This window comes from Talpa europaea, assembly GCF_964194135.1.
Source record: "Talpa europaea genome assembly, chromosome: 5".
NCBI lineage: Eukaryota > Metazoa > Chordata > Mammalia > Eulipotyphla > Talpidae > Talpa > Talpa europaea.
In genome coordinates this window covers 91698179-91712973 of record NC_140071.1, presented here as the reverse complement: position 1 = coordinate 91712973, position 14795 = coordinate 91698179, and the positions used below count along the sequence as shown (strand labels likewise).

The window sequence follows — 14795 nt, the reverse complement described above, 5'->3', positions numbered from 1 at the left end:
ATCATAGGCCTGCACAATCAGACCACAACCAGTGCTCACAGACACAGAGGCACATTATCTTGAGAATGTTTTTGAGGGTGTGTAAAGGGCAGGAATGGGCACAGAGCAGGTTATCTAATCCAGCAGACAGAGTAAAGGAGGAAAGAGTCCTGGAGGTCTCAGTGGCTTTTGCAGGCTTTTATTGGGATTTACCAGGTACACAGCAGGCAGGGATACTGCAGGACCGGGAGGCCAGCAGGCCTCCCAGCCCCCAGCAAGTCTTCACTCTATCTGGGCTCTCCGGCGTTCTCTGGTGGTCTCTGCTTCTCCTGCTGCTCGTTGGCTTCTCCTTCAATCCCTGTGATGCTGCCCTAAAAAACCCAGTCTTAGCCCAGGTGAATCCCATCTACATATTTGCCCACACCCTATTCCAGGTGCCCGCCATCAGGCATGCATTCAGGACCACAGGGTTCCGTCATCTAGCCTAATGGCAGGAGGGCAGAAAAGCCTGATACTTTTTACCTTACCCTACAGGGTGGTTTTAGTTCATTTTTAAAAATCGTTTCTTAGCACATTACCACTAGCTAGTTCCTATTCTTTAGTTTTGCTTAGAAAAAAGGGCTCTCATTAGCTAGCAGCTGACTTACTCATTTAAGGAAGACACAACAAATCCTATCTAAGTTTCCTTCAGATATATTGTTGTCAAGTGTGTGGTTTGCTTCTAGAAATTTGATCAGCGAATTGACATATTTCATTCTGCTTTTTTCCACCCCAGTTAAATCATGGGAGAGAGGTCATAAAAAATAGCAAAGCACCTTACTTCTTCTTTTTTTTTCTTTGCTAAATAGGAAAGACCATCAGCTTGATAATGGAAGAGAACAATGAATCCACGGAGAACCCCCAACAAGTCCAAGGGCGAAACAATGCCATCAAGTGTGGGTGGCTGCGGAAGCAAGGCGGCTTTGTCAAGACTTGGCATACCCGCTGGTTTGTGCTCAAGGGTGATCAGCTCTATTATTTCAAAGATGAAGATGAAACCAAGCCCTTGGTAAGTGGGAGAAAATAAAAGGTTTTGCGGGCCTGAGCAATCCAAGAAATAAGGGGTTTTTCTAGGAACTGGAAGTTAAGAACAACCCAGTCTCTCTGGTCTCCTCCAGTTCATTGTCATTCGCTTTTCCTTATTGTTTATTTTGGTACAAGATGGCTGTAGGGGCAGGACAGGGCACTGAGCAGGTTTTCTGATCCAGCAGACCGGGTAAAGGAGGAGTCAGAGTCCTCGGTGGTTTTTTGCAGGTTTTTTATTTACATTTACCAGGTACACAGCAGGCAAGGGTGCTGGGGGGCCGGGAGGCTGGCAGTCCTCCCAGCCCCCAGCAAATCCTCACTCTATCTGGGCTCTCCAGCGTTCTCTGCTTCTCTTCTCTTGGCTTCCGTTCATTCTTGGCTTCTGCTGGCGTCCCCGTGACACCGCCCTCATAAACTCAGTCTCTCAGCCCAGATGTACCCACTTCAGGTGCCCGCCATCAGGCATGCATTCAGGACCACAGGGTTCCCTCATCTATCCTAATGGCGGAAGGGCAGAAAAGCCTGATACTTTTTCCTTACCCTATAATGGTGAACTTGCTAATTGAGCCAAGGGGAAAATTGTACTTGTCTAATAGTTATTTTGACTTTTACTTGCTGCAACAGACTGAGTCCCTCAGGCAAAAGGAATTCCTGAAAAAAAACTTTAATGGACATCTGCTAGAAGATATATATTGTAGCCAAAACATCTTTCCTTTTCTCAGAAGTAAGTTGAAGGCACATATTTGAGGGGAAACTGTAAATGCAACTTTCAGTATTAACTTCTGACTCGTTTTCTGCTTCATTTCTCCGGGGTTTCTCCACCTTAACTTGCATAAAATATGGATGTGGTGCTAAACAGAACACTATTAGCCCTGGGAACAGTTTCTCTATCTGTTTGTGGTTCCTTTGAGGTCTTTTCTTCACTTATTTACTTATCAATCATAAATCTCTAGGCAGAAGTGGAAAATGACCATATTCCCCTGCAGCTGCAGTAAATGTTATTGAGATCATTGCCTATTAATTGGTGAAAGAAGATGCTGCTGAGACATCAGCTCTGTGTTTTTCCTTCATCTACAAGATTTATAAATAAGAGAAGAAACATTTTAGATTAGCTTACATTAACATCTTTGATAGTATGTTCTTAAGGTTTTTTCCCCTGTGTTAAAGTTCAGGAATTTAATTTGGAATTTGTATTTTAAACTCCTCAAACATGATTTTACATAGTTCTCATTTGTCTAATTGAATAACATAAAAACAATAAAAGTACATACTATATATAAAACCAACTTTGTTGGAAATTACTCCCATTTTTTTAGGCCTTAACTAGCGTTAATCATCAGACTAAGAAATATATAAATATATGTGTGTATATATTATCTTTAGGTATACCATAGTATATATTATCTTTTGAGCAACATGTGACATAGGATTATCCACATTTATGCATGAAGAAACTAAGGTTTACTGTCATGCAGATTGCTACCCAAAGTTAAACATGGTGGTGCCATGTTTTGTCTCTAGGTAAGTTTGAATTCACATGGCCTTAGTGAAAGACCATATAAATTGGTCTTAGTTATAAATTGAACCTAATAATAGCTCATATTGGTATCTGACAGCTGTAGTACATTTTCATACGTTTATTACGTTTGCCGTAGCAAACAGTGGAGAATGTGGGGATTATAAACAGGTGAAGAAACTGCGGTTTAAGAGATATGAAGCAAAATGACCAAAATCATATAGATACCAGAGACAAATCAGTGGAATCTTCAGGTTCTTATCATACTATATAGTAAAATATATTTTTAGAAATATCTTCCATTTAAACTGCATGCCCCAGGACTTTTAGATAGTTACTTTAAAAGGTTTTAAAAATGATTTAAACTGGCTTTATAATATTTGCTTGACCATCTTTTATTAATAATCATAAGAAATGGGCCTCCCTGGTGGCGCAAGGGGTTAAGACACAACCTATGAAGCTATCCGCAGCCACTGTAGCATGAATTTGATCCCCAGCCAGGGAGCAACCCACATGGCGCAGCAGACCTCTCCTGTCTCGTCCACTGCTCCCCTCTGCAGTGTATTTCAGTCAGTCTGCCTGTTCTGTTCCCCACTCTGTCTCTGGACAGTTCTCTCACCCCCCGCACTTCTAGCCTGTACTCCAGCTCTTGTATGAATGAATAAATCTTAAAAAAATCATAAGAAATAACTATGGCCTTAATTATAGATATTTTAACATGGAGGAAGCAGCTGAGTAATAGATAAATTATGAATATTATATTATTCTAAAATTAAGGTAGTTATATAGATTTCGTAGAATAAATCCACTGAAAATTTACTTGTGCCTATCCTAAAACCATGTTGTTTCACCTCTATTGTAAAGTATTTTATTATACAATAGCTGAATTTCAAGTTTGGATATACCAGTGAATGCCTGGTATGTCGTGGGTACTAGAGTTTGACATGGGAAAGTATCAATTTTTAGAACCAGTTTAAGTCTCCTGATAAAATGACTAAAACTCAAATAGGCACCAACCCAATTAATCTAATCCAGACTTTCCACAACAGATATTGATCTCATTATGTGGGAAGGGTTTTTCTCTGGACATGAGGAAGTTTACACTATATTAGATCAAAACATATTTTCTTAACTTAGAAAACAGAGTGATTTTGAGTGACTTATAGCCTAAGGGCTGTCCTCTAAATGTTATAAAATAGATTACTAGTTTAAAAGTAAGCTCTAATTTTATATATTTAATGAAACTCGTGAGTTAATGACATTTAGAAATCTCTAAGGCAGTTGTTGTTCTCTGTTAAAATATATGAGCCAGAAGAAGCCAAAATCTTTATTAAGTGTTTATAAAATAATACTAGCAACCTTAAAACTTAGATTTCATCCTCAAATCTAAAACTGACTTTTGATATAGTATCTAAGTCTTTTGATATATGAAAAGACAATCATATGATATATATTATTTGATATATGAAAAGACATGGTGTATATCTTTTAAGGAACTCTTATCTCTGTCCTAGAAATGATTATATCAAACAGGGAAGTTAGCATAAAATATTATTTTATCCTACTATTAGTTGAAGAATTATTTTTTCAGGAATTTTTTTTAAAGATTTATTCATGTAGGCATACAAGAGCTGGGGTATAGGCCACACATGCGGGGGTGAGAGGATTCACCAGAGACAGAGTGGGGAACAGAACAGGCAGACTGACTGAAATACACTGCTGAGAGGAGCAGCGGGCGAGATGGGAGAGGTCTGCTGCGCCATGTGGGTTTCTCTCTGGCCAGCCAGGGATCGAAGTGCTGCAGAGGCTGTGGACTGCTTCATAGTGCTGTGCTTAACCCCTTGTGCCACCAGGGAGGCCCAAGTTGAATTTTTTATTATACACTTCTGCATAACAATCTAGATATAACATTTATTTATTTCACAATAGATAAAAACATATGCTTTGGAGTCATGTTGTTTGATTGAATGTTGCCTCGGCCGCTTATTAATTATGATTAGTGTTATATTAGTAAGATATCTGGTGAGTAAGCTGTTTGAAACTTCAATTGATTAATTTGTATGTACAATGAGATAATAATAGTACCAACCTTATAACATTGTTAAAAGGATTAAATGATAATATGTAAAGAATCTTAGAAAGAAGTGGCACATAGGAGCATAAAATTAATGTTAGATTTTTAAATTATATTAGTATGACAAAAGATGTTATATATCTTAAGATATTTATACTGCTCATGCATTGATTCAATTACATTTATTTATTTATTATTTTCATGGTACCACATAGTATGACTTATTGACTTCTGGACGTCCATAGACTTCTATGTAGGGGAGCTTTCCTGTGTTTTGTTTTGTTTGGAATTTATTTATTGTGGTAACATTGGTTTAACACTATTCAATTATATCTTCTATTCAGTGTACATTTATAGATTTCTAATGTGCCAATTATTTATATTGTGCTAGAGTCTAGGAATCATAATGCTGACATAACAAATGTCTAAATAAATAGATCTCCCAAATTAAGTATTTAAAAAGAAATAGCTCATTTCTTTCACTGATGAAAGTCTAAAGCCATTCTGGGTAAGTGGGGGAGGAGGGTGTCTGTTTCAAAGGCTTGGAAATCTATGTTGCCAGTGATTTTGCAGTTTTAACTTTTGGCTTCCCAATTTGCCATGGGGTTATGTCCTTTCTGTACATCTGAAAACTGTGTTACAAAATGGAGTATTGCATAGAAGGTTTAGATGAAACAGGTATGGCAGTGGCTGCTACCATTTATGTTCACATTCCATTACCAAGAGCTAAGTCACATGACCATATGTAACTGCACAGGAGCCTGAGGATGTAGCCTGGCTTCATCCTGGGTGCAGAGAAAAACATGCATTGAGGAAGAGATTGTCGTTTCTGCCAGGGGTGACCAGATAGCACTAAACATCCATGAAGATGGTTTTGTTTTCAGTATAATGTTTTAATAAGGATACTCAGAGAATGGTTAGAAGCCATGATACTTATCAAAATGTCAAGGTTCAGGAAGTATTTTTCAAAATAATATATATTTAGCCTCAGAATTGAAGACAGATACAATTTTATTGCAAGCTGCTAGGATAAAACATATAGCAGACTAGAATATTCAATCCATGATCCTTTGGTAAATTGTTAGCATATTGATACTGGTGAATTATTTGAGCACACAAGAAAGATCATAAGTGATATGAGATGAACTTGAAAAAGTAAACACACACATATTTGAAAAGTCCAGCAAGCAGATTTAAGGATTGAAGGTTTTATCCTCAGGCCTTGTATTTCCTCTTCATTTATGTTCTTATTTTCCTTGGTTTGTTGGATTTAGATCTAAACAGTTAAAATAGGTCTCATTCTACATGTAGCTCATTGTGATGGAATCCAAAATTGCCACCTACCAAAAAAATTCTCCCCTGACAGTCCTGCAACTCTGGTGTTCCTATAATCAACTATTTTGTATTATGCAAATTTCTGGAAAAGTGATTGAAAAGCAACTGTGCTACAGATGAACAATTGACTTTTGACCATATGTTATTACCCAGGTATGAATTATGGGAATGCCCATCGCATCACTTTTGACAATGAGAGGGAGAACCAGGATAATCTGCGGCTACTGCAGGGGGCATTTGGTATAAGAGACATACCAGATATCTTGGATAAAGGTAGAAATTGATGGAGTTGGCCTGATTGCCACAGGTGTCACAATGTATGAGATTTTGTCTTCATATTGACTTTGTCCCAAATGGACATTTACCTGGGAAGAAGTTGAGCCAACTAGTTTTGTGAACAGCTTCTAAAGTCAGACTCCCTGGCTCAGTTTTGACTCCATCATTTATGCAGGCCTTGTGTAAGTTACTTGTTCTTTACTTTGATAAGTTACTTCTCTCTAAAATGTAAGTGATACTAATACCTATTTCACAAATAGTTTTCTCACTCATGAAATGATGTGTCTAGAATACTAACACGGTGCCTGGCCACATATTAAACACTCAGTACATATCAACTGTTATTACTATATCTTCATCATCATTTTTTCCCATCTTTGACCTTCAGGATACCCTGACACAGAATTTTGGAAGTCAGAATATATAACATATACCCTATTAGTTGAATTAATTTCCTTAGTGAAGGAAATAATAGGTATCAGCCCACATAAGTAATGCTAACTTCAAACAGAAGGTAACTTGTTTTCACTTGAGACCTGTGCTGTCAATACTCTGAACTCATATGGAAAGATTCTCAAAATAACAATGCTCACCTTGTAAGTATGTCTTTTTTCCTTTGTTTAAAGCACTCTCTGAGCTCCTTTTGAGCTTATCAAAGTGATTATGATGACAGAGAAGGAGACTTGGAGGATTCTCTTTGTGAAATTGGACCACCCCAGAGAAAGTCAGCCTTGGTTTTGTGTCACGTACAGCACCTAATCCTTAACATGAGTTTGTAGAGACAACAATGGAGTTGAATCCCTTGTGTTCTACTTCTGACATTTACTAATATTGATGAAGGCTTTCGTACTTGAGATGAAATTCAATATGTGGTACCAGATGGTTCATATATAGTCTATCTTATTAGCATAAACTATTATCCCAACTAGTGTAGAAGAGTATTTAGGGGAAAATGAATGGGTAAAAATCCAATTTGAATGTTTACACTTTTAATGTTTAGAATAATATATTTTGTTTTTAATTAATTACTCTTTTTGTGGTAAGATTGGTTCAGGGGACATATTTTAAAAGGCTACTATTTCTTCACCTGATATAAGTAATACTGTACAACCATTTGCTACTTAATTGCCTTAGGGTATTTTTGAGCACATGATCTTCCTGTCTTTTCATCTTTAGCTTCATTTTGCATTATTCCAGCTGCATTATTTGCATTATTTTTTTAGTGCTTTTAATTATGTTGAACCCATTCAGTGGCTACATGTCAGTGGTAAACTACATATATGATAATTTATAAAAGTTTGGTCACTTTTGATGTATAAGGCAGCAACTTCAGATGTATGCCTTTCTTGCTTTTTGAATGCTGACTTCTTCCTTTTGAAATAAGGTTTTCAAGGCTCACCCATGTGGTAGTACATATTAATACTTCATTTCTTAATGTGATCAAATAGTATTCCATTGTATTGATATACCACATTTTGTTTATTCATACATCAGTTGATGGACATTTGGGTTGTTTCCACCTTTGGACTCATGAATAATAAGATCATGTGGTAACTCATAACCTTTTGAGGAACTGTGCCCCTACTTTTAGTTACTCACTTTGAATGTAACTTTAAATTCAAGCCTTGGGCTTGGTTTCAATCTCATGTCTGTTCCCATGCCATATTAGCACTTGCCAGTCTTTAACACAGGAAGAAGTACTCTATGCACTTGTTTGCTCTTTGCTCTGAGCACTGGGGATAGGCGTGTGTGATTGCATGTGTGTGCTGGGGCTATGAACTGAATGACATTTCCTTATCTTTGAGGTCTCTGAGGTTTCTTGTGCTGAGTGGCAGAGGGGGAGGGGAAAGGAAGTGTCTGTCTAAGTGTCTGCTAAATGTCTCTATAAATTGATTGAGCTTCCTGCCCTAGATGTATCTTGACCATAGTCTAGTCTTGGCTTGACTTGCCACATGCACTGATTAAATAAGGCAACATACTTTGTATTGTTAACATTCATCTCTTTCTCAAGAGAAGGTAGGATATATTAGAGTAAGATGATTCATTTTCAGGTAATATTTTAGTGTCTAACTCTTATGTCTATTTTCAATGGTTTTCTATTTTTAGAATGCCTAAAATTAATACTAATTTTTCTCTAGATTTAAAAGAGACTTCCTATATCCTGCCAATTTTTGTTTTTCATAAACACATATTGGTCCATATAGCAGAGTGAAGGGTAATGCTGGGCTAAGGACTTCATTCTTTCATTAAGGAGGTATGTCACCTTCTATTAGTCACTTCTTCCTGTAATTCCTCTGTTAAATAAAAGGAACAAACTGATAGCTTCATAGTTGTTTTTCAATCCCAGGTTTCTAGAAGTCTTGTTTAACCTCCTGATTTCTAAAAATTAAACTCTTGTGATTTTTCCAGTGAGCTAAAACCTTAAATTATTGGCCCCAATAATTACATTTACCTCTAAAATATGTGTTGTAATATCCACAGAAATTTTGGAAATGGAGTATTTTAGAGAATTCTAAAAGAGGTGGGAAATGAGCAGTAATCCCATTTTTTACACAAAGATTCTAAGATTCATTTTGAACATTTAAGCAAAAATCTGTTGTGAAGTCAGTTTTAGTAGCGATCATCAGAGAATCTAATTGCTTATTGAAAATTACTCAGTGCTTTCAAAACATCCTCTAAAGTATTATTATTTCACATATAATTGTATAAATAGCAGTGTTTATTTAAAATGTATTTTTGACTTTTAAAAAATGCTGGAAAATATTTTAAAGCCACAAACAGTAAGTTTGCATCCTCTGAAGCCCTTTTCTTCCAAAATCATGAGATGCAAAAATCATCAAGATAGAAGAGTTGACTGGAGATTTTAAACATGCATGCATCATTCATTCGGCTGTTGTTTACTGCTTGAAATTCTGTCAATGAATTCATTTGTCAAAGAAGAGACTGTGACATTCTTTGTGTCACTACCCAGAACATTTACAATGGGGTCAATTTAAATATCAGATATTACTTTTTCAATTCTTATAACCTATCTTCATGTTACTAGGGGAAAAAAACCTCAAATTATTTACAGATCTAAGGCAATAATCTGAGTTGAAAGTTTCAGCATATTTTAATTAAAATATTTTGAATCACATAATTTTTTTTCATGGCAATAATAATTCTTAGAGCCAATATTTGTTCTCTTTCCAAATTTGCACATCTCTGATGAGTTACTTCATTAGAAATTGCATTTTTGTTTCTGACTTGTTCTCTCCTCTTATATTCAAGATTTGGAAACAGCTGCTGTGTGACCCCTCCCTCAGATTTCCACTGTGTGGAATACACATAATTTATATTTTCTAACTTTCTGTTTAGATGTGTGTCTGAAAATCACAGATTTTTCTCTTGTGAAATCTATGAGAAATTTGCTGAATGAGTTCTCAGAAATTAATTCAGTTATAAGCTTTCTTTTAGAGTGTAACTTAGTCATTCCTCAATTTTTAAATTTTGTATTAGAGTGGCCATTACTAGATCTAGCCAGAAAAATTTAAGATACACATTGAGAGGTAATCTCTCATTCTACTGTGGCTTTCCAGGGGGATGAAGGGGAGCAAGCTTTATTATGAACAGCTCTGTGTTATGTTCTTTGCTCAATACTCTACTTATATTTATTATCTCATTAATTCTCACAACAACACTGCAGCATGCTTGTTTTTATACTGACCTAACCCCTATGGAGAACAGTATATTAAAAATAGATCTGCCATATGTTCCAGAAATTCCATTCATAGGTATCTAACTGAGGACTACAAAAACACCAATTTGAGGGAGTATATGCACTTCTATGATATTGCAGTACTATCAAAACAGCCAAGATATAGAAATAACATAAATTCCAAGCAACACAGGAGCAGATTAAGATGTGGTACATGTACACAATGGAACATTACTCAGATATGAAAAAATGTGAACTCTTTCCATTTGCATCAACATGGATAGATCTGGAGAGCATTATGCTAAGCAAAATAAATCAGAAAGAGAACACAAATGTCAGATGATTTCACTCATATGTGGACTATAAAGAAGCAAAGCAAGGTAACAGAACTAAACCAATAAAAACTCCAGAACTCTGCCAAAACAAGTCTACTGAAGTGGGTAGCAAAGTGGGGAGGAGGTCCAGCAGACTATGGTGCTGCTTTAGTGGTTTGGTGGTGGATGTGATCTGGTAATATACATCTGAAGAGGTGTGAACTTTTGCCTTTAAATAATATATGGTGTTGAAATAAATAAATGAATGTTACCTCAGTGAAAAATAATACAATTAAAAATCATGATGAAGGAGTACCCTTTTTTTAATTTTAATTTTATTTTTTAAGATTTATTTGTTTGTTTATACAAGCACGGGGTACAGTCAGAAGCGCAGGAGGGTGAGAGAATTCACCATAGCCAGAGCGGGGAACAGAACAGGCAGACAGAAAGAGGACACTGCTGAGGGGAGCAGCGGGCATGCAGAAGAGTTCTGCACGCCATGTAGGACCCTCGCTAGCAGCTGGGGATCGAACTGACTCTGCAGAGGCTGCAGGCAGCTTCGCAGCCCAGAGCTCAACTGCTGCGCCACCAGGGAGGCCACGGAGTACACATTTTTAAGGCAATGACTGTACCTTTACATCTAAGATAATTTTAATTCAGTAATGTAATTCAGTTAAAACTAATTCTTTATTATATTTTTAATGTTACAAAAACTTTAGACTTGTATTTTATATTGTCAATCTCATGTTCTAACAGACATGTGAGGAAGTGAAAAGGCAGTGCATGCTGAAAGTATTTTTTCCTAGAATACTTAACCTCACTTTCTGATTTAAGTTTCTGGTTTAATGTTGAAGAGATTGAAAATGGAGATTCATGAGGTCTTCTCACCTTTCTAATGGTCATCAGGTGATATTTCTTAGAGATAAATTGCCTATGATGTGAAGCTTGCAGGGGAGGACAAGTGTGTAAAAGGAATTATGTTAGACCTCAGTGACCTGGCATGTGTTGCATAGATATTTCTGGATACTCAACCACCTCCTTTTAGGTTTTTAGAGGGAAACTTCTTTGGGTATTATGTTTAATAACAAATGGAACTGTAGTCTAGAGGGATCAGGAGACTAGAATTTTAGTTCTGCCACCTAAAACTGAACAATTGATAACTAGAGGTTTATTTTCTCATATAAAAAAAGGTGGAATATTGCATTGGAGGATACCTAATATTTATTCTAGGTTGTAATTCTGATAACTTTTGAAGTGTTCTCTTTAATAATGATCCATGGATTCATTTAATTTGTTTATGCAAAAAATAAAGAAGAAAAACAGAGGACAGGACATTGTACCATTGGTTAAGTGTGACTAGGGAAATGAGTTTTTAGTTTTACATTTAACGAATTCTCTTTATCCCATAATCAAAGCAATGCCCAATTTGGGAATGCATCTCAAAAACAAATAGGCAGTAAATCTGGTTCCTGTTAACACCTTCTACACCTCTGGCTAATATACGCAACAGAGCTGTTTAAACCTTTCATTTCCTTTGACTCCCCAAATCAAGCTATCCTTGTTTTTGATCCTCTATTTTGAAATGAATAATTCATCTTTACATATCTATTTAGAGACATATATTTAATTGAAATATGGTATTGGTTAAAGTTGAGACTATGCTTCAGAAAAGCCAACTCAACAGTTTTTCTTTATTAAATGTAACACAAAGGAACTTCATTCCTATAGCAAAAGTGAGGGACCATATATGCATTTTGAGATACAAATTTTATGTTTTGTGCTTTTAAAGATTTTGAGACATCAGCCATCAATGTACTTTAACAAATATATACAACACATACTACTATCAAATGTTGAAGAATGCTTTCAAAGTAGATTTAAGAGTGACAAAAAATAGAATGTGGATTTTCATTTTACAAATATTTCCTTCCTGAAGTCTAGAAATTTGATCCGATATTTTTCAGTCTTTGCTGCATATTTCCCCACCATGCCATATTTTTTAATAGCATAAATTTACTAGTGAACAATTTTAAATCCAGAAAGCTAAAAATGTCTGTACATTCTAATTCAACTAATATAATCTAATCTAATTTTTCAATATTATCAATTAATCTTTTGATCAGTTCTACATGGGAGTACCAATTGGTGCCCCCATTCTGGGGAGCAGTTTTTCAGTATGTATCGAAAGCCATAGAAATTGTCTTATTGTTTGACTCAGCAACTTTACTTCTAGAATTTTATCCTTTGGAAATAATTAGAGATGTAAAGTACAACTATTTGCATAGCACCATTTATAAATGGAAGATGTTAGAAACAGCCTAAATATCCAAAAGTAGGCTATTACAAGCAAGCAGCTTATCCTATATAATGAGTTATAAATCTATTTTATTCATTTTTATTTTTTTATTTTTTATTTTATTTTTGTAAAGATTTATTTATTTATGCATACAAGAGCTGGAGTACAGGCCAGAGATGTGGGGGGTGGGGGGGTGAGAGGATCCACCAGAGACAGAGTGGGGAACAGAACAGGCAGATTGACTGAAATACACTGCTGAGGGGAGCAGCGGGCAAGACAGGAGAGGTCCGCCTCGCCATGTGGGTTTCTCCCTGGCCGGCCAGGGTTCGAAGTGCTGCAGAGGCTGTGGACTGCTTCATAGTGCTGTGCTTAACCCCTTGTGCCACCAGGGAGGCCTTCTACTTTATTTTAAAATTATATATATATATATAATTTAATATATATTGCTTCACAGTGTGGTGCTTACCCCCTTGTGCCACCAGGGAGGCCCTCTACTTTATTTTAAAATTATATATATATAATTTAAAATATATATATTTACATCATTGTTCATTTTTGTACACTGTATGCTTGTATGCTTTTTCCTTTTAGGTGTATGCACCCTGTAAAGTTCCCACAACTAGTTCACCCTTGAACCATCATCATAGTCCCTTGTGCTTTTCTCTCCACCGTTTTGGTATCTGTTCCTCCACCTCCCTTGCAGAATGTCTCTGATTTGTGGTTTCCTGCTAATTTTGTTATTTATTTATTTATTATTATTGTTATAGTTTTTTTCCTGATCCCTTATTTGGTTCCCTATATTCCTTCTATAACTAATATAATATATCATATCTTCTTGATCCAGTCATCTAATTTTGGGCATTTGCCTTCATACCTTACCTATTGTAAATAATGCTGCAATAAACATAGGAGTGTAGGTATCCTTTTTAATTAATGTTTTTTGTGTTCTTTGGGTAGATTCCTAGGAGTGGAATTGCTGGGTTATATGATTGCTCCATTTTTAGTAGACTGAGGAATCTGCACACAGCTTTCCATACTGGTTGGGCCAGTTTGCACTCCCACCAGCAATGTAGGAGAGTTTCTTTTTTTCCACATCCTTGCCAACATTTGTTGTTGCCTGTTTTTTTTTTTTTTTTTTTTATGTATGTCATTCTCACTGGTGTTAGGTGGTATCTCATTGTGGTTTTGATTTGCATTTTCCTAATTATAAGTGATGCTGAACATTTTTTCATATACCTGTTGCATACCACATTTTTGTAGCAATTACTATAATGTGCATTTTCCATGTTTAAGAGTATTTAGATTATATGGTTTTTAAGAAAAGGCAAATACTATCAAAGCATTACTTAACTTGTGATTTAAGACAAATGAATTGGTACCACACAGATTGTAATGTTTAGAAAATGACTATTTAATGTAAATGAGATTTTAATTTGTGTGGAATCGAAGGGATTTCCCCTTCCTTTTCTCCCTTCATCTTTTTATGCCCTTCCAACCCTCCCTTCTTTCTTTTTTTCTTTTTTTCTTTTTTTTTCCTTTTTCTTTAATTAAAATAAGCACTCATTGAATAGCTATGTTCTGCCCGGCTGCCTGTCAGAATAACATACTTTATAGTAGACCCAATTTTACTGCCTGAAACTCCCTAGATTTTTATCAAAGTTACTAGTGTACTATAAAATAAACCTAAATGTGTGTTTAAAATTTAACTCAGATACTCTCACGTTTTTCAGTACATTTGCCACAATTCTTAGAAATGTGTATGGGAAACAGTTAACTGAGTAGTAAAATATAAATTAAAATAATTGGTTCTAGTTTTCACATTTGTAAAATGAAAATATTTCATTTTTAACCAAATAGTTTTGAAAAATACCCTTTCATGGTACACCACTAACTTGTAGGATTTCATTTTTCACTAACTTGCTACCATTGCTAAAGGAGTAGGAATTGCACGTCTCCTAATTCTCTGCTTCCTCTTTATATCAAACACACATATTCTTGTCATTCTGTTTGGAATTAGGTAGTTAACCTGGGAAACCAGAATGTCTAGGTATAATACTGGGGTGCTCAACTTTAGTGTCACTCTGCTCCTGTGTCATAATTACTTATAAAGACATGTCACAGGTCTTCAGTGAAATTTTAAGATTGAGGAAAATTTGCTTTTTATAAATGCAAGTGCCTTAAGAATTATCCCTGCAATATTCACTTGCACTTTGGTATTACTTTATTGGAAGAGAGGAGAATGG

General features: G+C 35.8%; 1 protein-coding gene across 1 annotated transcript in view; it reads left to right on the top strand.

The window, feature by feature from the left end:
* Window positions 1–844: 844 nt before the first annotated feature.
* The window catches only part of ARHGAP24 (Rho GTPase activating protein 24), a gene marked incomplete at both ends in the record, with an annotated part of 412724 nt that continues 398773 nt past the window's right edge, over window positions 845–14795 (top strand). The window contains one exon of the mRNA XM_084233664.1: window positions 845–1027. Coding sequence (XP_084089790.1) covers window positions 848–1027 — 180 coding nt within the window. The remainder of the gene's footprint in view (window positions 1028–14795) is intronic.